The sequence below is a fragment of the Vipera berus genome (genome assembly GCF_964194415.1).
Source record: "Vipera berus genome assembly, chromosome: 10".
NCBI lineage: Eukaryota > Metazoa > Chordata > Lepidosauria > Squamata > Viperidae > Vipera > Vipera berus.
In genome coordinates, this window is record NC_138213.1 from 109,505 (window position 1) to 135,918 (window position 26,414).

At 49.1% G+C, this 26,414-nt stretch overlaps 4 protein-coding genes across 7 annotated transcripts; 3 read left to right on the plus strand and 1 right to left on the minus strand.

Annotated features, from left to right (window-relative positions):
• The first annotated feature begins 43 nt into the window (after positions 1 to 43).
• ATXN1L (ataxin 1 like) lies at positions 44 to 5,062 on the plus strand. Of its 2 annotated transcripts, none has more exons than XM_081335821.1 (2): positions 44 to 417; positions 908 to 5,062. In XM_081335821.1, the coding sequence occupies exons 1-2, from the start codon at positions 144 to 146 to the stop codon at positions 2,902 to 2,904; spliced, it is 2,271 nt and encodes a 756-aa protein (XP_081191947.1). In that variant the 5' UTR covers positions 44 to 143; the 3' UTR covers positions 2,905 to 5,062. The 2 variants fall into 2 exon arrangements, with proteins under 2 accessions (XP_081191947.1, XP_081191948.1); XM_081335822.1 differs by having other exon boundaries at positions 198 to 825.
• Positions 5,063 to 5,796: 734 nt separating this feature from the next.
• ZNF821 (zinc finger protein 821) lies at positions 5,797 to 12,427 on the minus strand. Of its 2 annotated transcripts, XM_081335827.1 has the most exons (7): positions 11,970 to 12,427; positions 11,817 to 11,882; positions 11,479 to 11,619; positions 11,229 to 11,371; positions 10,690 to 10,794; positions 10,270 to 10,436; positions 5,797 to 10,030 (listed from the first exon to the last, which is right to left on the minus strand). In XM_081335827.1, the coding sequence occupies exons 1-7, from the start codon at positions 12,298 to 12,300 to the stop codon at positions 9,376 to 9,378; spliced, it is 1,608 nt and encodes a 535-aa protein (XP_081191953.1). In that variant the 5' UTR covers positions 12,301 to 12,427; the 3' UTR covers positions 5,797 to 9,375. The 2 variants fall into 2 exon arrangements, with proteins under 2 accessions (XP_081191953.1, XP_081191954.1); XM_081335828.1 differs by lacking the exon at positions 11,817 to 11,882 and having other exon boundaries at positions 11,970 to 12,425.
• IST1 (IST1 factor associated with ESCRT-III) lies at positions 12,338 to 19,116 on the plus strand. The gene is made up of 10 exons (XM_081335839.1): positions 12,338 to 12,547; positions 12,784 to 12,888; positions 13,114 to 13,294; positions 13,429 to 13,516; positions 13,797 to 13,880; positions 14,103 to 14,213; positions 16,763 to 16,942; positions 17,107 to 17,199; positions 17,834 to 17,885; positions 18,204 to 19,116. Exons 2-10 carry the CDS (start codon positions 12,801 to 12,803, stop codon positions 18,401 to 18,403), a joined length of 1,077 nt encoding a protein of 358 aa, XP_081191965.1. The 5' UTR covers positions 12,338 to 12,547; positions 12,784 to 12,800; the 3' UTR covers positions 18,404 to 19,116.
• Positions 19,117 to 19,333: 217 nt separating this feature from the next.
• DHODH (dihydroorotate dehydrogenase (quinone)) lies at positions 19,334 to 26,163 on the plus strand. 2 transcript variants are annotated; one of them, XM_081335832.1, is made up of 9 exons: positions 19,334 to 20,290; positions 20,394 to 20,603; positions 20,682 to 20,881; positions 20,983 to 21,065; positions 23,699 to 23,886; positions 24,255 to 24,368; positions 24,531 to 24,684; positions 24,766 to 24,925; positions 25,608 to 26,163. In XM_081335832.1, the coding sequence occupies exons 1-9, from the start codon at positions 20,120 to 20,122 to the stop codon at positions 25,702 to 25,704; spliced, it is 1,377 nt and encodes a 458-aa protein (XP_081191958.1). In that variant the 5' UTR covers positions 19,334 to 20,119; the 3' UTR covers positions 25,705 to 26,163. The 2 variants fall into 2 exon arrangements, with proteins under 2 accessions (XP_081191958.1, XP_081191959.1); XM_081335833.1 differs by having other exon boundaries at positions 25,650 to 26,163.
• The last annotated feature ends 251 nt before the right edge of the window (positions 26,164 to 26,414 follow it).

Below are 26,414 nucleotides of genomic sequence, written 5' to 3' on the forward strand. Positions count from 1 at the left end.
TCACCGCGGCTGTCACGCCGGCCATAACCGCCCGGCAGGAACTCGCCGACGAGTATGAAGGTTCCGCCGGGGGTCACATCTCTTCCTGGGCGCCTGTGAAGTGGAAAGAATGGGACCTCCACTAGTGTGACGAGGCGCCGCGAATGGCCCCGCCGGCCAATGCTTGCCGGAGCAGGTCCCTCTGCGCCTGGGGGAGGAAGGGGGCAACGGCGTTCCTGTTAAATGTTCGGGCGTTGAGCCACGGTCTCGGGGCGGACCGCGAGAACCAGCCCGCTGGAGAAGACGCGAGAAATCCCGGGTCCGAACCCTCCGTCCCAGGCCAGGCGCCGGGGGACCATTTCCGGGAGGAAACGGGAAAACGTCCAAACGAGCTTCCAGCCCGGCGGCGGCTGTGCGTGTCTACTGCTGGCCCGGAAGGTTTGTCCGGGGCTGCCCTTCGCCCGGGTGGGGGTGGGGGCGCTCGCAGCGACCTTAGACTGTTACGAAAAGTTCAGCTGTAGAGCAGAACTAAGCCAGTGCAGCCGGGTTGACCAGGCCTATGGGGAACCGGAGCGGCTCGCCAGGTACTCGAAGCAAAACGCAGCCCCGGCGAGCGAAATCCAGCGTCGGCGTCACGTCGCCAACTGCTTCCTGTGGAGTTGCTACGGCGACCGCTGGCTGGGGAGTGACGTCATCTAGGCGCGCCCTCTCGCGCCTCGCTGGCATCACACCCGAAGCATTTCCGGCGCGCCGAGAGGCGGAGGGCGGGGCCGGCAGCGCGATGGAGCCCGGGCGAGGCGGCGGCGGCGGCTGTAGAAATGCGGCAGGCGGGCGCCCAGGCGGCAGGTGAGCTAGTGGGGCGTCGGGTGTGCGCGTTCCCCCTCTGGCCTCCGCGCCTCTAACGCTGCTGGTTTCTTTGCCTCCGCAGGTGAAGCCCCCCTTCCGCCAGCGAGCGCCATGCGGGCGGCCCAGGAACGCGGCCAGGGCCGCCTCCCGCCCAAGAAGCGAGAGCTACCGGCGTCCGCCAGCGGGGGAGACGGCGACGACCCGGGCAGGTCGGCCGAGCGCGATCCGGCGGCGGCGGCCTCGTCGCAGCGGCCTCAGGCGGCGGCGGGCAAACCGGGTCACGCACCTTCGCGTTACAGTGAGCCCGGCGGTGATGACACCAGTGACGGCGACCACCCCAGCGAAACTGTGGCCAGCTTGACTGTGGACCAGTGCGGCTTGTACAAGGTGGCTGCGCCCCCGACCACCTTCGCCCCGGTGGTGAACGTGAGCCCGCTGCCTGCTGCTTACGGCCTGACTTCACAGCTGCTCCACCAGCAACGGCAGCATCCAGCAGTCCCCTATCCGCCCATCCATTACACGCAGCTCCCTGCCAGCCCTTTGCAATTTGTGGGGTCGCATTACTCACTGCCCTACGCCGTGCCTCATGGCTTCCTCCCCAGCCACCTGCTGTCATCTTCTGCTGGCCTCGCCACCTCTCACGTCCCTCACTTTGTGCCCTACGCACCAAATCTGTCCAATGACCTCAGTTCCTCACAGGTGACCCACACTTTTGGCAAAACTTCTGCCTCCATTTCATTCTCAGGCCCTCTGCAACCTCATATTGGAGGCCACCTTCTGGATGTTTCACAGGGTCAGATTCCAATTTATTACCAGATGTCCCGTGTGCCAGCAGGTTACTCGACATTTGAGGCTGCCGTTGGTCTGAACCCGGACCAACCTATGCAGGAGAAGCAGCTTGATCCCAAAAGATTCACAATGAATGGGCCACAAAGGTCTGTTGGGGCAATGGAGAGTGAAGCTGAAGGGCAGTGGCCAAGGACTGTTGAAGAGTACAATACAAGTACTCCGGTCTTGAGAATGGAGGTATCGGTGCCATCTCAGCCAAGTACCCCAGACCTAGAAGTGCAGAGGGTAGTGGGAGTTCTCTCAGAATATCCTATTTGTTCTGCTCAGCAGGACAACTTCAGCCCTCTTAACCTGTCCCATCGTAATGCTGCAGAGCAGAAAGAGGAGTCGGGGAGAAACCCGGTACAAGTTAATGCTGCGAAGAGCCATTTGCAAAGACTGTCTGCAAAGTCACCTGAGAAGCAACTCTGCTCTAGGCAAACTCTCAAAAGGTTGACCCTGGTCAATGGCAAACTAGTCTTAGGACCCCTTCAGCCTGCAGTTCAGGAAGGCCTGGAAAGAGTGAGCCCTGACATAGCACCCCAAGAGGTGCAGCCGGAAACAGTTTTTGCCCACTCCCAGGGCCACCTGCCCTCCCACTTCATGAAAGGAGCCATTATTCAATTGGCTACTGGGGAGCTCAAGCGAGTCGAGGATCTTCAAACCCAAGACTTTGTGCGTAGTGCAGAGGTGAGTGGTGGCCTCAAGATCGATTCCAGCACAGTGGTGGACATTCAGGAAAGCCCCTGGCAGGGCTTTGTAATGCTGCATTTTGTAGTTGGAGAGCAGCAGAGCAAAGTTAGCATTGATGTCCCTCCTGAGCACCCTTTCTTTGTTTATGGTCAAGGCTGGTCATCCTGCAGCCCAGAAAGGACTGCTCGGCTTTTTTCCCTCCCTTGTCATAAGCTTCAGGTGGGAGATGTTTGTATTTCCATAAGTTTACAAAGCCTGAATGGGAAGTTGGTTCCACAAAGTAGTTCTCGGGGCACTATCCAAGAGAAGCCAGAGCAGAGTGGGATAATCCTTCGGGAGCCACAAGATCAGGTGAGGGAGAAGACTCCATTACAGAGGACAGTAGGAGTGTTAGGCTTATCCCAGGAATCCTATCTAGAACCCATTTCTGTATATGGCTGGGCAGGTCCCAGCTTTCAAAAATTAGTGGAGGAGCCTCATTTATCCCTGCTTCGGCCTTCGTTTATTCCCCAGGAAGTCAAATTGTCCATAGAGGGTCGTTCAAATGCAGGGAAGTGAATTCTGGTGATGGGTGAACCAGTGCCATGCTGGATAGTCTGGCCATTAATCAGATTCTCTTGATGCCCAAGAGATGTCCAGCTCCTCCAGCTGTGTGCCTAAACCATTCTACTGGCAGAACTTCTTCCCATCTTCCCCTGCATTCTGGGAGGTGAGATGAAGAGAGGGATCACCAGGTCCCTTAAGATGCAAGCACTTTAATTGGACACTTACTCATAGGTAGCAAGATACTTTCACCGAGAGAAAAAGAGTCAGTATGGGAGCTAAGAATTGTCCAGTCTTCTGCTCAGGTCTTAGTCAAGATACTTTGACTAATTGGTCTAGGCACTGCAGTAGTCCAGTTTGGGAGTCTCCACGTCTCCTTAGGGAGATATTTGTGTATCTTATTGTATTGAGAAGAAACATCTAGCAGTCCTGTTCAACAAATCTGCTACCCAGTGCATAGTTTTGTAATTGTTGCCACATAGAGCTGAGGCCTTTTTTAATAGGGAAAGTAGAAGCAGAACAAGGATTTGTGCAGTATAAAGTATATTGGCAGACCCCTTAGTTTGCTGGCTCTGCATCCATTCTGCTATAACATTCCTGCCCAGGTAATACTGTTCTTCCATTAATGCTGCATTCCATTTCTCCCTTTGCTGCCAGTACTTTCTCAAACATCCATTGCTGAGCTAGAGTTCAACTGTATAGCTGCTGCTTTTGCAGGCATACAAAGGCTATGGTTGAGGAAAGTGTCCTTTATCAATTGCCAGCTTCAACAGAGACTAAAAAGGGGCAGTAGACTTTTATATTTTAGGAAACAATAAGCAAAAATGGCAAGCGGCTAACAGTTTTAAGTCTGTTGCACTGAAAATGATGCAGAATTGCCTCATTTTATGGTGCCTTGCTGAGCATCTTGTCTTGTTACTGTGCTTTTAGCTCTAGGCAGAGGTTTACTGTGTTGTCTGGTATAATGATGACAAAATCTCCCCCCAAAACAGCTGTTACAACAGCCACTTCTAATAATTCTAAATGTATACCCTGGCTTATTTCTCATGGGTGGCTTCAATTCCACTGCTTGGCAATTCTGCTAGGTGTTGAGTGCTGAGATTCTACTTCGGCCCATCCCTCTCTCTCTAGATGAAAGGTGACCTTGCTTTCTCTGCCGGGTTCTTTGCTGTGTTCTCCTAAAGACCCGGGCACTTTGCACTATTCCTAACCACCTTTTGTCCAACATATCTGCCTTTCTTAACTTCCTCTCAGGGTCCCCTGAACTTCCTTTGTGTGCCTCCTGATTAATCTCTGTACTGAGTTCTCCTCTGATGCCAGATAAAGGGGCAGTAGTTTTATGGCTGCAAACAAGCTTAATCCTTTCTCTCAACATGAGTAGTTATCTCCAGGCTGCAGTGCCAGTTGTCCGTAGTTGCTGAAACTGAACCCCTCAGTTTTGGACAGCTCACCCACGTGGGTCCAAAGTTTTGTCTATGTGGCAGACTGCTCACAATCCTGTTTTCAGAGGCATGTTTCTGAGTGGACAAGAGAGTTGCAGATGTGTCTTTAGTCGTTGCTCCGTAAGTCCCACAGAGACCTGAGAGAGCCAGCTAGAGCAATAGGCTATTTCTCTCATGTGACACTACAGAAAGTTGTGCCCAATTCTAGCAATTGCAGGGGAGGCTGCCTAATACCCAATACTGTGGGGTTGACATCTCCCATGTTGTCCTGTTGCCCACGAACCCTAAGAACAATTCATCTCTTGACAGGGCATTTGTCAGATGCCATTTCCTCTTGGGAGTTGCTTCTGTTGCCCCTTTCAAGGACATCTTAGCCTTAAAGGAGAGCTCCTTGAAGGGCTCATGAAAGGGGAATCATGATGGGGCCAGGGCAGGCCCACAAGAAGCTTCTCTGAGGGTCCCTCTTCCTCCCTGGGACCTCTCCAATAGATAGCACCTTAGCTGGCGTGGACTGAATGCCATATGCCACCAGAGTTGTACATGTTGCAGCCCTAGAACCAATCATTATTTTTACTCTAGCCAGTGATATACTGGCAAACGCCTTAGGACCAGCCAAACTCCCAACTGCTTTTCTCCTCCCTGATCTTTAATGCTACATTGCAGTTTAAGGAGGATAATCTATTTTATTGTGCTTTTTTGTATCTGTTTTAAATAAATCCACATGTACTGTATATTTGTATTTGGGGTGAGATCCTTTTTCCTGTTTTATGATTTAATATTGCTGTAAATGCAGGCTGTATTTTTATTGTTAAGCTCTTCAAATGTGTTCATTTAACTTGGCTATAAATGGCATACACATATATATGCATGTGCACACATGTATGTACCTAATAATATGCCAATAGTTTTTTCTTTTGCTGTCTGTTTACCCTGTGGAGCAAATACTACCCTGGAAAGCTAACTATAACTCAGCATCATTTTGACAATTTAACGTAACGGTTAGTAATATTCACAGTAGGTTTATTAATGGAGAATGGGGTGCTGCACAGGGACAGATGAAGAATGCTCCTTCCCTAATTTTGCATTGCTTCCCCCATATTGGTAATACAGCTGGTCTTCAAATGTGACACATGGATGCCAAAGACATTCACTGGTTATTGCTGTCTTCTGTATAGTCTGTGCTCAGTGTGAAGGAGGAAGACTGGTGCTGATACGGTCAAAATTGGCAGAAGCAGCTCATCAAAACCTATGCAGTTCTCTAAGCTTATTTTACTGTTAGCAAGTAATATGTTAAGACTGACAGCACTTAGGATTGTCCCCAAACAACTGAGTTTTTAAACAACGTTCTTAACAGTTTGCATATTTGTGTGATGGCCTAATAAAGACATTGCTGTAAGATGCATTTGGGGATTTTTCTTATAGCCAACAAAGCTCACTAGTTTTAAAAAACTGTCAAAACGGTTGGTTCATGATGTGTCTGGATTTTTTTAGACTGTAGCCAATATAAAAGCATTTAGGATTCAAAGGAAAAATTAAAAGGCTTAAATCACAGATTGTGAACTAAAACATGCTAGACAGTGACTTATCTGCTCATTCTTCAAAGAGAATATATGTTTCATCTTCATATACCCACCCTTTTCAAGGAGAACATGAGTATTGCTTGGAAGACCTTACTGCCCAGAAGCCGGAGGAACTGTGTAAGTTGTTAAAAGATTAATGTGAAAAAAGCCTGCCAAAGATTACACAAGAAAAACAATGGCAGAATAGACAGCGGAAATTGCCAAGAGAATCTGAACCTGAGAGTTCATGAAAGAATTTTAAGAAATTTGTTAGAAGAGATTAGTAGTATTGCCACATTGTAAAGACATTGAAGATGAAACAGACATGCAGAAGCAATGTTTTACAAAAGATCTCTGACCTGTTTCAACCTCAAATTGGCTTGCTTAAAGATGTAGATGACTACAAGTAACGATTCAAAAACTATCAAACAAAAGTGGAAGGAAATTCTGTATAGTAAGGATATTACTATCCGAGAAGATATTCTCTATTTACAAGAACCTCTAGTGGTAAAGTACTCATTAAGTTGCTAGGGATTAGACTACTATCTTAAGTTGGTAGCAATTAGTAAAGATTTTAATTGAACTACAGCAAATTTGGAGAATGCCACAGTGAAAACCAGGTTGAATGAGTTCATTCCACAAACCAGCACCAAAGATAGTTAGTGCAAACTGTTGCACAGTGTTAATTTCACATTTAACAAAATAATTCTGAGGATTATCTAACAGATTAGAGCCCCGAATGAAGAGGGGAATGTCAGATGTTCAAGCTTACATAAGAAAAGGCAGAGGAACAAGAGAATTGCCTATCCATACTGAATAATTGAGGAATCAATATATAAAAAAGCAGGGTGTGCTTCATTGATTAAAAGGAGGCCTTTGGCCATGTTAAACTGTGAAGTGTGTTTAGGAAAACGTGAATCCCAGAACATCTTAGTCTATCCATGAAATTTACACACAGGTCAGGAAGCTGTATTCCTGATGAAACATGGAGAGACAAGGCTGTATACTCATCCCTAATTCAACCTATATGCTGGATATTTATTGAAGACCAGATTGGAAGATGAGTTTTAAAACTGGAGAAGAAACATCAAGCACCTGTGCTATATTGATGACACTACTCCCAATATCTAAAAGGAAATTTTCTGCAAGTAGTAGTAATCAAAGTCAATTGGCTACAATTAAGTATAAAGACCATCAAATTAATAATAGGAATAGGGGTCAGCCTTAGAATTGCCAGTGAAGATCCTGAGGTATGGTGGATTACTTGTGCCTTTCAGGATTGACTGACAATAATAAAACCAGCATCAAAAAATATGCTGCAGAGTAGCACTTGATAGGCAGCAATGAAATCTTTGGAAAAAATGTTCTGATGTCATGTTTACCTAGATCATAATTAAAAGCTGGTTGGGTGACTGGGCCAGTCAATATTAAGTATGCTCATTGAATTGGGCACTTCTGTTTTACAAGTTGGGATTAAAAAACACTATACAGGTAAATCTTTCCTGTGATGCTATGGATGTGAAAGTTGGACTTTGAAGAAGCAGACTACAAAGACTACTGGTGGTGTGGAGCCAAGAGGAGGAGAGATGTAGTCTTGAGCCTTCCAGCTTCCCTCCTCATACTGTGATGCAACCAGCACACAAGACCAGAAGCATGGAAGACATAGAGCCAAACAAGAAAAAAGTGAAGGAAATGATTAGTCCATTAGTGGGGGAAAGTGGCAAGAAGGTGACAAGCAACAGGGAGAAAGCAGAACTATTTAACTCGATTTTTGCATCTGTCTTTACACAAAGGGAAAAGAAACAGTCCAACCTATCAGAAACAGTACCATAAAAACAGATTAGAAACACAAGATAGGCAAGAAAATGGTAAACGAGGACCTGTCCAGCCTAGACAAGTTCAAATCACCAGGACCAGATGGATTACACCCCAAGGTTCTCCAGGAACTGGCAGATGTGATCTCAGAACCACTGAACATTTTTCAAAGATCCTGGAGCACTGGGGAACTACCAGGGGATTGGAAAAGAGCTGATGTAGTTCCCATCTTCAAAAGTGGGGAAAAAATAGATCCAGGAAACTACAGACCTATCAGCCTGACCTTAATACCTGGGAAGATTCTGGAAAAGATAAACAACGAATCAGCGAACACCTAGAGGAAAACCAAGTCATTACTAAAAGCCAACATGGGTTTGTCAAAAACATCATGCCAGACAAATCTTACTGCGTTCTTTGACCAAGTGACAAAATTAGTGGACCAGAGGAATGCTGTAGTTATAATTTACTTGGACTTCAGTAAGGCATCTGATAAAATAGATCACAACCTACTACTTGATAAGATAGAAACATGTGGGTTAGACAGCATTACCACCAGATGGATTCGTAGCTGGCTGCCCGGCTGTACTCAGCGTGTGGTCCTCAATGGAATTGCATCTACATGGAGGGAAGTGTGTAGTGGGGTGTCCCAGGGCTCTGTTCTAGCCCAGTGCTCTTCAACATCTTCATCAATGATTTGGACGAGGGGATAGATGGGGAACTCATAAAATTTGCAGACGACACCAAGCTGGCAGGAGTAGCCAACACTCAGGAAGATGGGCTTAAGATACAGGAGGATCTGGGCACTAACAAAATGAAATTCAGTGGTGAAAAAGTAAGGTTCTACATTTAAGCAAGAAAAAACAAATGTACAGGTATAGTACAGGTGGTACCTTGCTCAATAGTAGCAACTGTGAGGGGGATCTTGAGTCCTAATGGACAATCACTTACATATGAGCCACCAGTGCTGGGCTGCATTAACAGGGATAGAATCAAGATCACATGAAGTGTTAGTAACACTTTACAATGCCTTGGTAAGGCCACACTTGGAATCCTGTATCCAGTTTTGGTCACCACGATGTAAAGATATGTTAAGACTGTCTAGAGTACAGAGAAGAGCAACAAAGATGATTGGAGGACTGGAGGCTAAAACATGTAAGGAACAGTTGCTGGAATTGGGTATGTGTAGTTTAATGAAGAGAAGGAGGGGGTGGGCATGATAGCAGTGTTCCAATATCTCAGGGTTGCCACAAAGAGTCAAGCTATTCTCCAAAGTGCCTGAAGGCAGGACAAGAAGCAACGAATGGAAACTACTCAAGGAGAGAAGCAACCTAGAACTAAGGAGAAACTTCCTGACAGTAAGAACAATTAACCAGTGGAACAACCTGCCTCCAGAAGCAGTGAATGCTCCAGCACTGGAAGTTTTTAAGAAGAGACTGGACAGCCATTTGTCTGAAATGGTATAGGGTTTCTTGCCTGAGCAGGGGGTTGGAGTAGTAATCTCCAAGGTCCCTTCCAACTTTTATTATATTATTATTATTATTGTCTCCTCCCTGCAACCCATTTCTATTGTGATCTATAGCACCCAGAGAGCAGAAGCACTTTGCTGGCCACATTCCAGGTCCACTGGCATAGCAAAAAGACCCAGTCCAAAGAGTTCATAGGGAAAGAATTCAATGCAGTGTGCTGGGGCTTGGCTCCTCAAAGGACATTTTGCTGAGCAACTGGCTGTCCAATTCCATGCCTCCGCCAGGGAGCGGGAAGAAGTTCATCTCAGCAGCCAGTGCTGCCATTGCCGAGGGGTCCTGGCCAAACTGAGCACGCAGCATCATGTCCATTTTTTCTAGCCGCCGCTTCAGTCGCTTGGCTTCACGCTCTCGGATGAGGCGAGCCTGCCGCTTCTCAGGGGTTTCATTGGCACGTTTGAGACGCATGGCTTCGCGATCCCTCTGCAAGCGTCGTGCACGCTGCTCATCTGTCTCCTGCATCCGTTGCAGGCGCTTAGCCTCCCTGTCCCGCATACGCCTCACTTCTCGCTCCTCTGGTGTTTCATTGTCCCGACGGCTTTTCTTGGCTGTACGTTCTCGTTCTAGGCGCTGCAGCCTTGCTTCTAGAGGTTCATTCTGCCGCCGTAAGGCCCACTTGCGCACCCCTGGGGCTTGAGCTTCCAGAAGTTTGCGGTAAGCCACACAGCTGTTGCACACAAGGAGGAGGCCAGCAGGATACACAGCAGGGCTGAGAGCAGCAGCTTTCTCTTCGGTGCTAGAAGAGCCCTCTGGGGGAGGAGCAGGCAAGGAATCTCCAGACAGCACCTCCGGCACCTTCTCACTACAAAAGAGAAAGAATCAGCGAAGGCAAGAACTCTCTCGAGTCAGCCTCATGGCCTGTGTGTCCTCTGGAGATTAACCATGAATCCTTGAGGGAAGTAGTTGGCCAAAAGATCTCTCGGGCGAAGCTTCTCCACCTTCCCCCAAGGTTCCATTAGGATATCCTATAGCAACTTGGGTTATGCTGGCCAAGAACTACCAAAGTAAGACTTCTGACTTCCTTCTGCTGCAGTTTCTCACCTGTTGAAAGTGGCGTGGCTGGTGAAACGTGCCCCGCATACTGCACAGTTGGATAGCTGGTCCTCGGAGTGGATGAGGAGATGCCTACCCAGCGACCCTGGGGAGCTGAGTGCTCGGCTGCAGACAGGACACAGGTAGCTCTTGGCACTGACTGCAGCCGCTGTGTGCTGCAAACGAGGCCGAGCTGTGAGGTAAAGGCTCAATTGCTCTGTCCCTACAAGGGCAGGCTGAAGCCAAGCCATGGAAGAAATCCCTCTTCCTTGGGACTGAAGGAGAGATACCCACAAGGCATTCCCTAGGATGGCTGGTGAAATGGCATCCCACAAATACTACACCTTTCCCAACCAGAATGAGAAAGCTCAGCCTGGACAGAAGCAAGGGCAGGGCAGTCCGCTTGAAGAATGGCCTCAAGATAGATACCTGGTACACGTGAGTCACAAGCTGTTCCCTGCTGCCACATTCTAGCTGACAAAGAGGACAGCGAGAGAGTCCCATCAAGGCATCTGGGTTAGTGCCGAATCCCATCTATAAGAGAGAGAAGGCTGATGGAAAAAAACAGGCAGGACCATAAGCATGACACACAGTTTTGCTGCTGGTCTGGACCAAGTGACTACACGGGAAAGTCATTCCATTGTAAGAACAGAAAAAAGGACACTTAATCCATGGTATGTCCTGTGCACATTCTTGAGCGAGCTTTGAAAGCCAGGGTGTTCTTTTTCCCAACCTCATTTGAAGGGTTTTTCCACCTGGCTCTAGCAAGTTAGACTTCCTATTTTCGTAGCCTAATCAAAGGTTGAAAACCCAAGTCATGCAGCCCATAGATCTACCTCTGTAGGCTGGTATGAAGAAGAGGAACATAAAAGCTATCCCACCGAAAGTGTGGGCTGGCTAGTATTTGGGGAAGCCTCCTGGCTTCACTTCTGGCACAACCTGGCTACGGGTGGGGGAGGAGCACTTGCCTCTTGGGCTTGCATCTCAGGATTGCGCTGCCCAGGCTGCTCCGCTGACCCTTGCTCCTTTTTCACCGCAGCCCCCCCTGTTCCGTCCTCCTCAGAAGCCGGAGAAGAGGCCTCGTCCTGGGTGGTCTCTTCCTCGCTCTCACCTGCAACGCAAGCCGTGGCTCGGGAGGGCAGGCAGGGCGGCAGAGCGCAGCTCTCCCCCACCCCGCTCCAACCCGGCGCGCCCCGCCCGCTAGCGGAGGCAACTCACTGCTGCTGGAGGCTCTCTCCGGCGGGGGCGGCGGCGGCTCCTGCCCCATGACGGCAGGCTGGACGCCCTGCAGCACCGGGAGGCTCTTCCTCATGGCCGCCCGCCGCTTATGCTCTTCCAGGCCGGCCAGGACCTGCTCCCCTGCGGACAAAAGCGGCAGGGCGGGTCACCCGGGCCGCCCTCCGAGCCCGGAGGCGCCGCGCCCCCCGGGAAGCGGACGCGGAGGGGCTGCCCGGCCGTCCCCGCCCGCCAGCGCCGCCACGGCCATGGGCGCTGCTCCGGCGCGGAAGGCGGGCGCTGGGCCGGGCCCCCTTCCCGCAGCCCCGCCCGTTACTCACAGCGCACTTTATTGGGGGTGGCCTGTTTCCGGCGGGACATGGCTTGCCCCCCCCGCGGGGGCGCCCCTGCGGAGAGAAGAGCCCCGCGTCACGCCGCGCCGCAAGGGGCCGCCGCCCGTCCCGCTCGGGAGCCCGCCGCGGCTCGGCCCTCACCTGGCGGCCGCCGCCGCCCTCCGTCGCCGGGCTCGACTCGCGGCGTGGCAGCAGCAGCGGCGGCGGACAAAGAGCCGCCCGGCGGGGCGCCAGCAGAAGATGGCGGCGCGGCGGCGGGAGCGCCCGGCTCGTGCACGGGGACCGGCCGGCCGTCGGGCGCGCGCCACGCTGGAGCCTGCCTCCGACGGCGGGACGCGGCTCCGGGCTGGTGGTAGCGTAGCCGCCGCCAGGCGCTCGGGTAGGGCGTGGGGAGGCCGGCGGAGCCGGAGGGAGTCGCGGGCTCTCCCCGGCGGCGCTCCAGCGCCCCCGGCAGCCGCCCCCGCCGCAGCATCTACTGGAGGGCGCCGGCCCAGCACAGCGCCCCAGGCGGGGCAGGTGTGAAGGCGTCCCCACCGCCGGAACCCCTCACCGGGAGCCGAGGGAGCCGCCGGGGCACTGAGGGCAGTGACGCAGAGCGCCCGTTCCTGCTTCCGTTCCCCTGCAGGAGGCGCCTTCCGCCCAAGACCGGCGCGCGGCGCCGCTTCTTAGGCTGCTTCCGGCGTCCGCTTGCGTACTTCCGTGCTGCGGCCTTGTCGGAGGTGAGCGTCTCCCTCTCTGCCTCCCGTGGAGCCCCTTATGGGCCTCTGGAGAGCCCCGGCGGGGAGGGGAGCCGGCCCAGGGCCCGGAGGAGTTCGCTGCGGGCGGCGTCTCGGCCCAAGCAGGCCGGAAGCGGCCGGCGTCGCCTCTTCGGGTCCTTCCCGGAAGCGGCGGGCGGGCGGGCGGGCGGCGCAGGTCTCGGGCGCGAAAGACCAACGTTTTCCGCCTCGCCCTCCAGTTGCCGGACTGGCCGGGATGCTGGGCTCCGGGTTCAAGGCTGAGCGCTTGCGCGTCAATCTCCGTCTCGTCATCAATCGTCTGAAGTTGTTGGAGAAAAAGAAAAGTAAGTGGAGGCGAACCTGAAGCAGCCTCTCCCGCCGCCCCTTCGCTGTCCAGCTGCCTCGTCCTTGGGGTGGCGCCACGGGAAAAGGGCTCCTTGGCCCCGAAGGCGAAGGGTGCTGAGGGGGGGGGCTGTGGTACTTCCCGCCTGGCCCTCTTACCCCGGGGGAATCCCAGCGCCTGTCCCAGGGCAGACTGAGCAATGACTTTCCTCTTCCCTATTTTACAGCTGAGTTGGCCCAGAAAGCCAGGAAGGAAATTGCTGATTATCTTTCTGCTGGCAAGGATGAACGGGCTCGCATCCGTGTGGAGCACATTATTCGGGAAGATTATTTAGTGGAGGCCATGGAGATCTTGGAGTTGTATTGTGACCTGCTTTTAGCTCGTTTTGGCCTCATTCATTCAATGAAGTAAGGCCCAGGTAGCAGAAAGAAAACTCTGGGAGAGGAAAGGCAGTGTTCTGGCATCCTTTTCACATGGAAACCTGCTTTCTGAGAGAGTGTTTTGGACCTATGTATTGCATGACTTGATATTGTTTCTTCAGGGAGCTGGACCCTGGCCTGGCAGAAGCAGTGTCTACCCTCATCTGGGCAGCTCCTCGACTACAGTCAGAAGTAGCTGAGCTGAAAATTGTGAGTAGTACTAGCTATGTGAGAGAAAGCAGACTCTGGGTTATTGGCCAATTTTCTGAAAGGTTCAAGACAGTTTGTCAGAACAGTCTGCTTTCTCTTTATTTTTCTTTGAAGTGAAGATAGTATAACTTTCCAAATCTCTTGAGAATTTTCTTGATTTGCTTGATATTTAAAATTGGTTCCTCTGCTTCTAAGCTTAGGCCTTCTGATCTGGAAAGAGCTGTAGTGCTTCACTTTACAGATAGCCAATGAGTTTTTAATTGTTCTGTTTCTGTGCTAGGTTGCTGATCAGCTATGTGCCAAATACAGCAAAGAATATGGCAAGCTATGTCGAAGCAACCAGATTGGGACAGTCAATGACAGGGTGAGAATGGGGAGAGCCATGCAATTGATGGTCAGATGGCTGTATAAAGTGTATCTCAAAAACAGGTTTTACAGAGTAAGAATTTTGATGATGCGTACAAAGAAGCAATAGCATCTTCTTAGAATTTTGTATTTTTCTTTTTTGGGTGATTCCTGATAAAAACTGTCAGCCCTGCTTAGCTGTGGTGGTTACAAACTGTTTTTCCTCCTCCCTGCTTTCTAGTTAATACACAAACTGAATGTAGAAGCACCTCCTAAAATCCTGGTGGAGAGATACTTGATTGAGATTGCCAAGAACTATAATGTGCCCTATGAACCAGATTCGGTGGTCATGGTAAGTAGAAGTGCAGGAGGCTTCCTCATTCTAGTGTGATGTGGAAGGTCTCTCGACTGCCACAATTGTGTGAAAAAGAGTGAAAATTTCACTTTGCCTGTATTAATATTAATTTTGGAGCTTCATTTGAGTTCTAGTAATCCACAAATGGAGTCTCAGAGAACAAATTGTGCCAATATTTGATTCAAGCTTTATTTTCACAAACATGTTAGAATAGAAAAATAATTGTGCCTCCCCTGGTTTGCTATGAGATCATTTCCATCGGGTCCAACCCCTGGTGCGTGGACCAGTACCAGGCCACGGCATGCCAGCTGCCGGTTCGCACAAACAAGCAAAGTCCATCGGTGGGATGCAGGCAGCACACAGAACCACACATCTTCTGGTCCAGGGAAAAACCTCTCTCCATGGAACTGGTCTCTGGTGCCCAAAAGGTTGGGGACCTCTGATTTACATCAGGAAAGCATAAATTCTGATTCATATCAGAATCCTATGAGAAATTCAAGAATTTCAGGCCATTTTTCTAAGTCCCATGGCAACAGTGATCCACAGAAACAAGTCTACAAGATAGAATAGAATAATAACTTTATTCACTTTAAATATACACAAATCAGCATTCAATAAAATGAAATTTCATTCCATTCAGCTCTTAAAAAAACACATTATGCATATACATATGACACAGAGAAATACCACATTCTAGTTCAAACTTATACATATGCATGGTGAGAGAGAAAAAAGAATTCTGTGAATTTATAAGACATAGCATAAAGAACAAAGATGTTAAAAAAGCTAGTACTTACCTTTAAAGCCCTACATGGCTTAGGCCCGGGATACTTGCAGGACCGTCTGCTAGCGGGGACGACTTCCCATCGCCCAGTGCGCTCACACAGAGAGGGCCTCCTCAGGGTGCCGTCGGCCAGACAATGTCGGCTGGCGACCCCCAGGGCGAGGGCCTTCTCTGTGGGAGCACCAGCCCTTTGGAACCAGCTTCCCCTTGAGCTTCGGATGGCCCCGGACCTCCGGTCCTTTCGCCGCGACCTCAAAACTTTTCTCTTCCATCAGGCTGACCTGGATTGATGATGGGTTTTTAAATATGTTTTAATTTTTAACTAGTTAATTTATTTTGGGGCTGTTATTTAATTCATTTTTTAATTTTTGTATTGTTGTTTTTTATTGTAAGCCGCCCTGAGTCCTTTGGGAGATAGGGCGGCATATAAGTCCCAAAAATAAATAAATAAATAAATAAATAGTAGTTTTGCTATAAATACTTCGAAACCTACCAGAGGGGAGCAACAGAAACAGAATGAAGTGGGTGTGTGGGGTCTCTAACAATGCTTCAAGCTTTAAGCATATAGTGCTTATAAGTATCCTGAATAATGGGAAGTGAGCTTCCTATAATGATCTCAGCTGTCCTTACACTCTCTGAATGGACTTTCTATCTGAGGCACTGCTGCCACCAAACCAGACAGTGATGCAGTTTGTTAAAATGCTCTCAATCATGCCTCTTTAAAAAGATGTGCTCTCCTTATCCGATGCAAGAAATGCAAATGCTGGTTTGCACACTTCACTAAAGACTATGAAGAGACCAAGTCAGATTGTTAGTTATCTGCACCCCCACCTATTGACCACCTCCACAGCTGCAGCCTTAATACAACGAGTATGACTATGCCAGCTCCTTCTAAAATCAATAATGATCTCCTTCGTTTTATTAACAAATGTTAATTAATATTAACAAAGCGGGTTACTTTTATTGCACCAGTCCACCAAAGCCTTTTCCTCCTCCCTATAAGGATGTTGGTTATCGGCTCAGATAAGAACCACCACTGCCATGCCATCCACATACTTCACAATACGATTCGTAGCAGGCTTAGCACAGCAGTCATGGGTCAAGGTGAACAGTAACGGATTCAAAACACAGCCCTGTGGGGAACCCCTACTCCATCAAAAAGATGGAATTGGAAACTTTTCTTCCACTGGGCCTATCAATAAGATGGCAGATGAAAAGGAATGCATATAATATTTTGGTGTGGCCAAGTCAAAGCCATATCCAAACCCCAAAGAAATATTGTGGCAGTTTTAAAATCAGCAGTTCATGTTAGAAAAGCTCAGCAATTACTGCCCCGAAGCAATTCACCATAAAGGAATAAATAAAATAAATCAGAATTCCTACACAGTGATGTGAGAAACTGATCACTGGTTAAGGAAGTGCTTGGTTGCACTAACTGCAGCTAAGGGTGAGGCAACCAATTGTTGAGTTGTGGACTACTATTTTGCAGTAGTATATCATATGTTGGATGATCTTAGGTAATGAATGAAACAAGTAAAATAGTGTTACTTCATTTAAAACGTCATTTTATGTTTTACTAGGGCACATGAAACTCAACATCCAGTTGCAAAGAGATACAAATGTTCAGAAAAATTCAAAGAAGCAAACATTGTCACAGAGTTCTTTTCATTTAATCAATATGTATTAGCCACCAATCTGAAAAAATGACTGTACACTAGCAGTATCTTTCCTGGTTGTGAGATTGAGCCATCTTGTTTCTCAGGCTGAGGCTCCTACAGGTGTAGAAGCAGATCTGATTGATGTAGGATTTGTGGATGACATCAAGAAAGGTGGAGGTAACAGCGGTGGCTTCATGGCCCCTCTACCTGGTCCTGAAGGAGTCTTGCCCCTGCCGATGCCATCTCCAGTTCCTCCTTTCTCCTACCCACATCCGAAGGGGATGGTAATTAACTAAATCTCGATTCATGCAGGGCTCTGGAGGCGGGTAGTTTTGTTTTTGTCTTAATGCTGCCATGTGTGTTTGCAGCAGTTTTTCTTTCTTGAACATGCTGCCTAATCTCTGTGAGCTGCATCTGCTATGGCTAATGAGCATTCTAATTTCTGTAGGAGAGCTTCAATGGGCTACCTGTGGGTACCTACCAACCATTCACTAGCCTTCACCCTCCTCCGATTCCAGCAATTCCTCCAACATACGAATCTGTAAGTGTCATCCAAGAAAAATATAGTCCTCTAAAACTCTGCATGAAATGAAAAACACATTTTCAGCTGACCCAAAAAAGTCATGTTCCACAAATTCTACCAAACTGTTTAAGACTGGCTGCAGTTTGGCAGAAACTAAATTTAGAATCTGAGACAGGAAGACAAAACTAGGGCATATTGCTTCTCCCCCCCCCCCCATCTTCCTTTGCATAGCCGTCTTCCCAGTGCCTACATGGAACAGCTCACACCAGACAGTTGTGTATATTCTTAGTGTCCTCTGTTGCTGAGATCTGAGGTTAAGGCTCTGGTCAAGCATTAGTTGTGAGGTGCCTTTTCTGTTTGTTTGGGTGCCAGAGTTGCTTTTCAGAACTTCCCCTTTAATTTGCTATGCTTACCTGCCTTCATGGTTTGGTCCCTTCCAACAGTGATGAAATATTTTCTTAGAGAAAAAGAGACTGGGTTCACTGCGTCCTCTCCCCATTGCTTTTCTGTCCCACCTAGCAGCAGAGCTTTGGGATTTGATTCTTGAGGTGGAGAAAAATATCCTTCTGAATCCTCCCAGCCTATACAAATAAAGGTGTTTAGTGTGCTGCATGCCAGGACTTTTTGCCAAATACACTTGTGCCTGTTTCAGGTAGATGATGGGAATACTGACAAGGAAGTGCCGTCCTTACATGTTGCGACTGGTAAGTCCAGAGAAGGTCAGTGGGCACAAGCCAAGGCCTTGCTTGTCATTCTGGTAAGACACACTGAGCTGCTACACTTGGCTCTGGGTGAAGTGGCAGCAGTTTGATTCCTGCAGAGCTGTGGAAGCTCACACCCTGTAACACAGCCCTGAGAGGCCTCAAAAGCAGCACTCTTGTTAAAGGATACAAGAGAAAATATAGCATGCTACGCCAGGCAGGCTGCTGGCATGTAGGAATGAGTCTTCTATTGATTGGGCATTGTTCCTGCTACTCCCAGCCCAAGGCTTGCAATGTCTCTTCATTTGCCCTCTGCTGCAGGTCCCCGCATAACGCCAGAAGCCAAGGGGCAGCCACCAGTCCCCATGCCCCGTTCAGGTGATCGCTTTGTATTGCCAGAGTTGCCATCTGTGCCAGATACACTGCCTGCTGCTTCTGCTGGCACCAGCACATCTGCCTCAGATGAGATTGACTTTGATGATCTGTCCCGGAGGTTTGAGGAGCTGAAGAAGAAAACCTAAGAGCTACATACCCTGTTGCTGCAATGGGTGCTCTTTCCTCACTTCCTTGTCTTCCTCTTGGCCTTTCTTCTTGCTCTACTTACACCAAATTGTGCTGTTTTGGAGGGTCCTTTGGGGCCCCTTTCAGTGGGGAGCAAGAAACCTTTCCCCTATGCCTCAGTAGCCCTAGATAATCTCTTCTCTGGAGCGGGGTGTGGAGGTGATGTGAGTAGCATTTCCTTTGGACAGAAGACAGCACAGCCACTATGCCCTTCTGGGCATATTCTGTGGGAAGGGCTGCCTTAAAGCCTGTGCTTGCTTGATGCAGTTATGGCTTTTCTCTGGGAAAGGAGGCCAAAGCCAAGTCTACCCTGAGGGTCCTGCTGATGTGCATGAGGTGGGGCAGAAGAGTCAGGTACATGCCGTGAGGCAAACCAATTTTAGACCTGGCTTAGAGATTAGAAAAGACTCCCTCAGCAGGCTGTGGCAAGTTGGGTATGGGACCATCATTAGACATTTAGGTCTGCAGCCCCCAACTAGTCCATGTTTGGCCTGTGGGACAAAGCCATAGATGGCAGCACCAGATAGTCACATCTGCTGCTATGATGCCCAGAGGAAACCTCTGTTTTCTCATCTAATGCTTCTATATGTAATATGTTCACATGGCTTTTCTGGGATAATTTTGATGGTTGATTCCTTCTCTGTTCTGAATAAACAAATGTGATCTTCACTGAGTCTGTCGTGGTGGATATGATACAGGAGAACTGTCAGAGGAGATCATGCTGTTTTCCAGTGGTCCCTTTCAGCCTCTGGAACAAGTAGAAAAATGGTTGATCCTCATTGTTGCCCAGATGTATTCTGTCATCACTTGTAGGAAAGAATATGACTGCAAGAGATTACAGAGACTGAACTGGATGCTGAAATGGCTAAGATTCCCTTCAGGGGTTGCTTGTTCCAGATGTTATTTTATAATCAATAAAGCTAATGATGCCCCCTGAAGTTTGGGTGGGGAAAAGTATTCCCCAGATTGGTATAACCCAAACTCATTTCCTGCACCAGGTGAAAAGAGTCAACACTCGTCTCTGCAGGGGATTGTTGGATTTTTGAACTTTTTGTGTGCAGAAATTAAAATGGGAGAAATAGAATATCTGTCAAGGTACTTGGGACTCCTTTTTTAGTCTCTCTGGTTATGCTGTTTATTAACGATGCGTTCTCAGATCCCTAGATGTGTGTGATGTTTTAACTCAAAGATGGTTGAGACCTTATGGAGGTATTTCTATTTACTAAAGCTAGACTTTCCCATAATTTGAACCCCTGAGTGTCTCAGAATGGCTGCATGGCAAGAGCCAAGCACATTACCAGATTTTTCATAGTATTCAGAAAAAAGAAAGGCAGTAATAGACTTGGACAGCAGCGGTTTTGAACAGGTAATTGAAATAGTAGCGTTGGCTGAGGATAACGCTAATTGAGAAATGAATCTCCGACCCAAAACTAAAGGAAGAGTAAGTATGGTAAAAAGCGCTAAAACGAAAACGGGCGAAAATGCTGGATTAGAAGCGGGAGGTAGCCCGTAGGCCAGGCGGGTCTCCGGTGAGGCAGAGGGCGGGCTGGGCTGGGGAGCATCGCCGCGGTGGACGTCGGCCTCCTCATCGGCTTCCTCGGGAGCTCCTGACTTGCACTGAAGGGAAACGTGCTCGGGGCTGCTTCCCCGGGAAGGAGCCTGAACCTTTGCCCGGAATGCGGGAAGAGAAGCCGGCCTCGGCTGGGAGCTCCAGAGCCCCGCGCGGCTCGGCGGCTTCACGCCGGAAGGGCCGCCGCGTCCCCGGGCCCCTCGCGCATGCGTCGGAGCACCCGGGCAGGCCTCCCCTCCTCCTCCGAGTTCCCGCCATGGCCGCGCCGGCGCTGCGGGTGAGCGAGGCCCCCGCCGGCCCCGGGGCTGCCGAGGAGGCGCGAGCGGGAAGGGGGCGGCGGGAGGCGGGCCGGCCCTGACGCTCCGCTTCTCTCCCCGCAGCGCCTGAAGGAGGCCGCCCTGGTGCTCGGGGGCGGCGGCCTGATCTTCGCCGCGCACCTGGCCGCGCGGGGCGACGAGCGCTTCTACCGCAAGTGGCTGATGCCGGGCCTGCAGCGCGTGGCGGGGCCCGAGACCGCCCACCGGCTGGCGGTGCGCCTGCTCGCCTGGGGCCTCGCGCCCCGGCCCGGCCCGGCCGACTCGGAGGTCTTGGTACGGGGAAGGGAGGTTGAGGGGGAGAGGGAGGGGCCGGGCCGGGCCTGAGCTTCTCTCCCCCGGGACTCCCCTTAGGAGGTCCGGGCCTTTGGGCGGCGATTTCGGAACCCGCTGGGACTGGCCGCTGGATTTGACAAGCACGGGGAGGCCGTGGACGGGCTCTTCAAGATGGGCTTCGGCTTTGTGGAGGTGGGGAGCGTCACGCCGGAGCCCCAGGAAGGTAACGCCAAGCCGCGGGTCTTCCGGCTGCCCGAGGACCAGGCCGTCATCAACAGGTGGGCGCTCCGGGGGAGAAGGGGGGGGAGATGGAGCGCCTCCGCCAGCTCGGCGGAGGGAAGGGCCGCCCGCCCCCACTGAAGCTCTTGTGCCCACGCAGGTACGGGTTCAACAGCCAAGGCCACACGGTGGTGGAGCGCAGACTGCGAGCCCGGCAAGCCGCTCAGCGCCAGCTCAGCGAAGGTGAGTCTAGGAATAGCTAGGTCTCCCCTGTCCTGATTGTTTGTTTATTCAGGTGTTTGAACTACTCATCTCTCTCAGGGAGGGACTGGGTGATATACAGCAAAACATTAAAATATTGAAGCAGGATATAAAAATTAAAAGTTTAGAAAATAACAAAATAGCAGAGTTGAAGGGACCTTAGAGGTCTTCTAGTCCAAACTCTTGCTAAAGCGGGAGACCCTATACCAGGGCTCCCCAACCCCTGGGCTGCAGCCCAATGTCAGGCTGCGGCCCATTGAGAACTAGGCTACGCAAACAGTCCGTGAGTGCAAGAAGTTGCATTTGCGCAAGTGGCACATGTGCCAAACCATCTCCTCCCCCCCCCCCCCCCCCCCCGTTGCTGCTGCTGCCGCTGATCTGCAGAGCTGGAAAGGCTGAGGACTGCTGCCCAAACAAATGGCTGTCTAATCTCTTCCTAAAAACCTCCAGTGATAGGAAACCCACAACTTCTGGAGGCAAGCCATTCCACTGATTAACTGTTCTGTCGGGAAATTTTTACTTATTCCTAATTTTGTTTAGAAATTTGGAACGAAAAGGAGGCAAGGACAATTGAAATCTTCTAGAAATTAGTTTAAAAGGTGAAGGGAGGGCTCTCGGTACCATCCAGCTCCACATGTATATACTCGTCTGAGGTCTCCCTGCAAGGCCACAGAGCCATGTTTTTCCTTTGTGGAAGGCCAAGAGAGTGGAAGTCTCTCCTCTCCAGAGGGAGGTTATTCTGCAGGGCAGGGGCAACAGCAGAGAAGGGTCTCTTCTTAGACCCACCAGTCGGATTTCTTTAACTGACAGGTCTACAACATACCTTTGTTGCTGGCCAGGTGGGACGGGCTGATGTAGTGGGACAAAGTTGCCTGGCCCCAAGCCACGTAGGACTTTATAACATCTTGAATTGGAAGAAAACGAATCCAGTGCAACTCATGGAACAAAATTATTACATGCGCTGTTTTGGGGCATCCGGAATTTGCTGATGGGAGCGGGGGGGAGGGGCTTTGAGCAATGTTTTCAGGCGTGCCTTTGATTAGTTTGTAGTTTGAAGTAACAAGCAAAAATGTGATTTCTGATAAGAACCAGTTCAGTCTTGCTAAAGGCAAAATGTGTGCAAAGATTTAAACTCTAGTAACTTGTGAACTGATTATAATGTGAGAAACACACCTCCTGAATAAGAAATTGAGCATTAACAAGATCATACTGGGATGCTATGAAATACTATATTTTATTTTAGTTATTTATTTATTTTTATTACATTTATATCCCGCCCTTCTCCGAAGACTCAGGGCGGCTTACAAGCTTAGCAGTAGCCTTCATTCTATGTATATGCCTGCTTGTTAGGGCTTTCACACACACACCCCAAGCGGCATTATTACAAAGTCAGCTTATTGCCCCCAACAATCTGGGTCCTCATATGGTACATATAAAGCTACTGAGCACGCTCACAGGATTGCAGGCGAGTTAAATGATACCAATGAAATAATACATTCCAAGCACAATATGTTGGAACTGTATATAGTTAGTCCTCAACTTATGACCACAATTGAGCCCCAAATTTCTGTTACTAAGCGAAACATTTTGTCCCATTTTATGACATTTCTTGCCACAGTTGTTAAGTAAATCACAGCAGTTATTAAGATAGTAACACAAGTGAATCTGGCTTCCCTATAGACATTGCTTATAAGAAGGACACAAAAGTTGATTGTATGACATTGGGACCGTCGTAAATATGAGTCAGTTGCCAAATATCTGAATTTTGATCACGTGACCGTGGGGATGCTGAAATGGTCATAAGTCACTTTTTCAGTGCCATTGTAACTGGCCACTAAACGAACTGTTGTAAGTCGAGGACTACCTGTATAAGGTGATTTCTTTCCTTTCTAAGGGTCTCATCTTGTGTCTGTAGGCCTGTCTCCTTGTTTATACATAAATAAATACTAATCTACCTTTCCAACTTGGATCCTATTTGGGCACACTGGGCTAAAGAAGCTTGCCAATGTTTGCAGCTAACAGCACAGCCACATTCTGTATCAGTTGAAACTTCCAGATAGTTTTCAAAGGGAGTCCCATGTAGAGCAAATTGCAATAGTCCAGTTGGGAGATGACCAGGGCATAAGTGACCAGAAAGCCTCCCTATTCAGGAAAGGGTGTAACTGGCGCACAACATAAAGTTGAGCAAAGTCCCTCGTGGCCACAGCTGCCACCTGCTCTTCCAGCACGAGCTGTAAATCCAAAAGGACCCCAGGTTACGCACGGGGTCTGTTTAGGTTGGTGCCACCCCATCCAAGACCAAAAGGAGATAAATTCCTGGATACAGAGGGGTCTGCTGCTTTGAGATTAAAAGTTCATTGCTGCTGCAAAGCCTGCCTGCCTGTTAGAATAGCCTTAAAGACGCTTAGTTAGAATAGCCTTAAAGACGCCTAGGGTACACATGAAGGATTGCTGTTCCAAAGGGGAGGTTGCTGAGTGCTCCTTGGCTCTTGTCCCCCATCAGCTTGAAAAACCTGTGAGGCTTTTTGTGCTCCCTTGATGCTGCTCTGCCTAGGGAAGAGGGGCTGCCTCTACCTTCAGGGCTACTGCTGCATTTTATTTTCTTTGATTTTAAGCGGGAATGCCCCTTGGAATAAATCTGGGCAAGAACAAGTGTTCTGTGGATGCAGCTGCTGACTACGTTGCAGGCGTTCGCGTTTTGGGTCCACTGGCTGATTACGTGGTGGTGAATGTTTCCAGCCCAAATACGCCAGGATTGCGGGCTCTGCAGAGCAGAGCAGACTTACACCTCCTACTTACAAAGGTAGGGTCCTGCCTTGGCCCTGAAGGTTTCCTTAGAAATCTCCCTGTTGGGGTGTTCTGTGCCCAGCAGATTGGCATGCATTTTGAACTGCTGCCCACTCGTACTCACTGAGCACTGTCTAAAAGAATATTGGGCCTCAATTAGGGAACAGGCCACCCATTGTTAGTGAATGCCTATTTCCTAGACTGGCCATCTTTGTTATCTGGTCTCCTGAGCATTGGAAGCAGCTTCGTTTGGGTTCAGCTCCTCCTACTTCCCTTCCCAAGAGCATTTCATCTTGTGAGCCTCTGCATGTGCTGAGGTCCTGTTCTGCCTGTTGAAGAGATGGCCAAGGCCTGGAGCTTCAGTATCACCTTTGTTTCTGGCAGGTTCTTGCTGAGCGGGATTCCCTCCCAGGTAAGCACAAACCGGCTGTGCTGGTGAAGATTGCACCAGACCTGACAAGTCAAGAGAAACGGGACATTGCCAGGATTGTGAGTGAGGTACTAGGACGAGGGCAGGCTGTCATTCTCTTTATGAGCTCCTGACTTCAGCAGCCTCTGCTCTGTTTTATCTGCATGCTGCTGGTCACGGGGCATCTTCACCCCCAAGGATTGGAAGGAACTGGGAACCATCTAATTCTGCCTTTGGCTTCCTTTTTCCAGCTGGGCATTGATGGACTGGTGGTAACTAACACTACCGTGAACCGTCCCGAGACCCTTCGTGGGGCTTCTTGCAATGAAGTGGGGGGGCTGAGTGGGGCTCCCTTACGACAGCTCTCCACCCAGATGGTCAGCGACATGTATTCCCTCACCCAAGGTAACAAGATCGAGAAGAAGCGCGAGAGGCAGTGGCGCCGGCTTCCTTCTCTGTAAACGCTTCCTTCCTTCCTTCTCTTAGGGCGTATACCAATCATTGGAGTGGGTGGAGTCTGCACTGGCCAGGATGCCTTGGAGAAGATACGGGCAGGTGCCTCCTTGGTCCAGGTGTACACAGCCCTCACGTACCATGGGCCACCTGTGGTCGGTGCCATAAAGCAGGAACTTGAGGCCCTTCTGAGGTGAGTGGAAACCTAAGTTTCTTTTGGCCCATGGTTTGATCTAAAATACTAAATTCTCATTTGCTCTAAAACAATTGGATTTTAGCTCTCTTTGGTACTCCTAAATTAAGATTTTATTCTAATTAAGGCAGCAAACACTATTCCATCAGCAGTATCGTGTAATATCTGCAAGGGAAAAGCAAGCTCTCTTCCTTCTACCTGCTTCTCTTGGTAGAATGTCCACTCCGTTTCTGTTAAATCAGCATGTTAACACTTAATTTAGAACTTAAAAGGACGGATATCAAACAAGAAGAAAACAGGACATTAATAAATCTTTTATTAATAGATTTAAAAATTGTCCCTAAATATTTATAACATCAGGATAGCACCCCAATCAGCCAGGTGAGCCCTAAAGGCAGAGAAGGTTCATATTGCAGATTTCAGCTCATAGGAAACTATGAAAAATGCAAATTTCCCTTCCCCCTTCCTTTGGAATTTTCACTCAGTATTGGAAGACATTACTAGAGTAAGGAAGTACACAATGAGGAATATACATTGAAAGGAATTAGATTCTTGAGAGAGCAGCCCAAGCAGGCGTGCAGTATTAATTAACTAATCAAGGAAGTGGAACTTGTGCAGCAAAGAAAAACTGTTTAGGAAAAGATTTTTTCCAAGGGTTAATATTTTCCTTTTTATCCCCAAGAGACAGAAGAAGAGTTCACATAAATCTGTTTGCCTTGAGCAGGGAACAAGGATTCCAGAGTGTTCAAGATGCTGTGGGAGCGGATCATAGCCTCTGAGGATTCCTGTCCCAGTGTTAGTGTAACAAAAGGGACCCCGTGAACATCCTGGACCAGCAGAAAGAGAGGACATGTGTCATTTGAGATTCACTTTCTACTTCCTGCCCTTCATTAATGATTGGGGGGGGGGGGAATTTGGAGCTTTTTTTAAAAAAAAAGACATGTAACGAGAGAAATGGGTGTTTGTTGGCATACAGCCTCTCCTGGGGAAGTGTAAAAGCTAGAGCTTTCCTGATGTCATGAGACTGACACAAGCACAAGAAGGTAGAAATGTGTGACAGAGTCAGCAAGGAACATAGTATCAGTGTTCCCTTTGTTGAATCTCAGTCTCTCTCACCCTGTAAGGTTGTGGGAGCCCTGTACCACATTGAGTAGAGGAAACCTGTTATTCAGCAGTTGTTTTGGAGAAGGCACATAATAGTTTTGGCTTTTCAAAAATAAAGCATTATTGAGATTGTTTCCTCTGGAAGTTATTTAATTTTGTCTTGAAACACATGTCTAAGTCTAGGCAGTAGAAGATGCTGAGTCTCCTTTGAAGGGAGTGCTTTATACCAAGTAAGCTGCTTTAAAATGAATCTATTAAAGGGTTGGTAACAAAATGTTTATCTAAATTTATTGGCTACTCAATTCCTGTGTACTGGGTGGCATACAAAACTACATAAAAATATCTAGCACTGCCTTTCAAATTCAGGGACCTGAATGGCATGGAA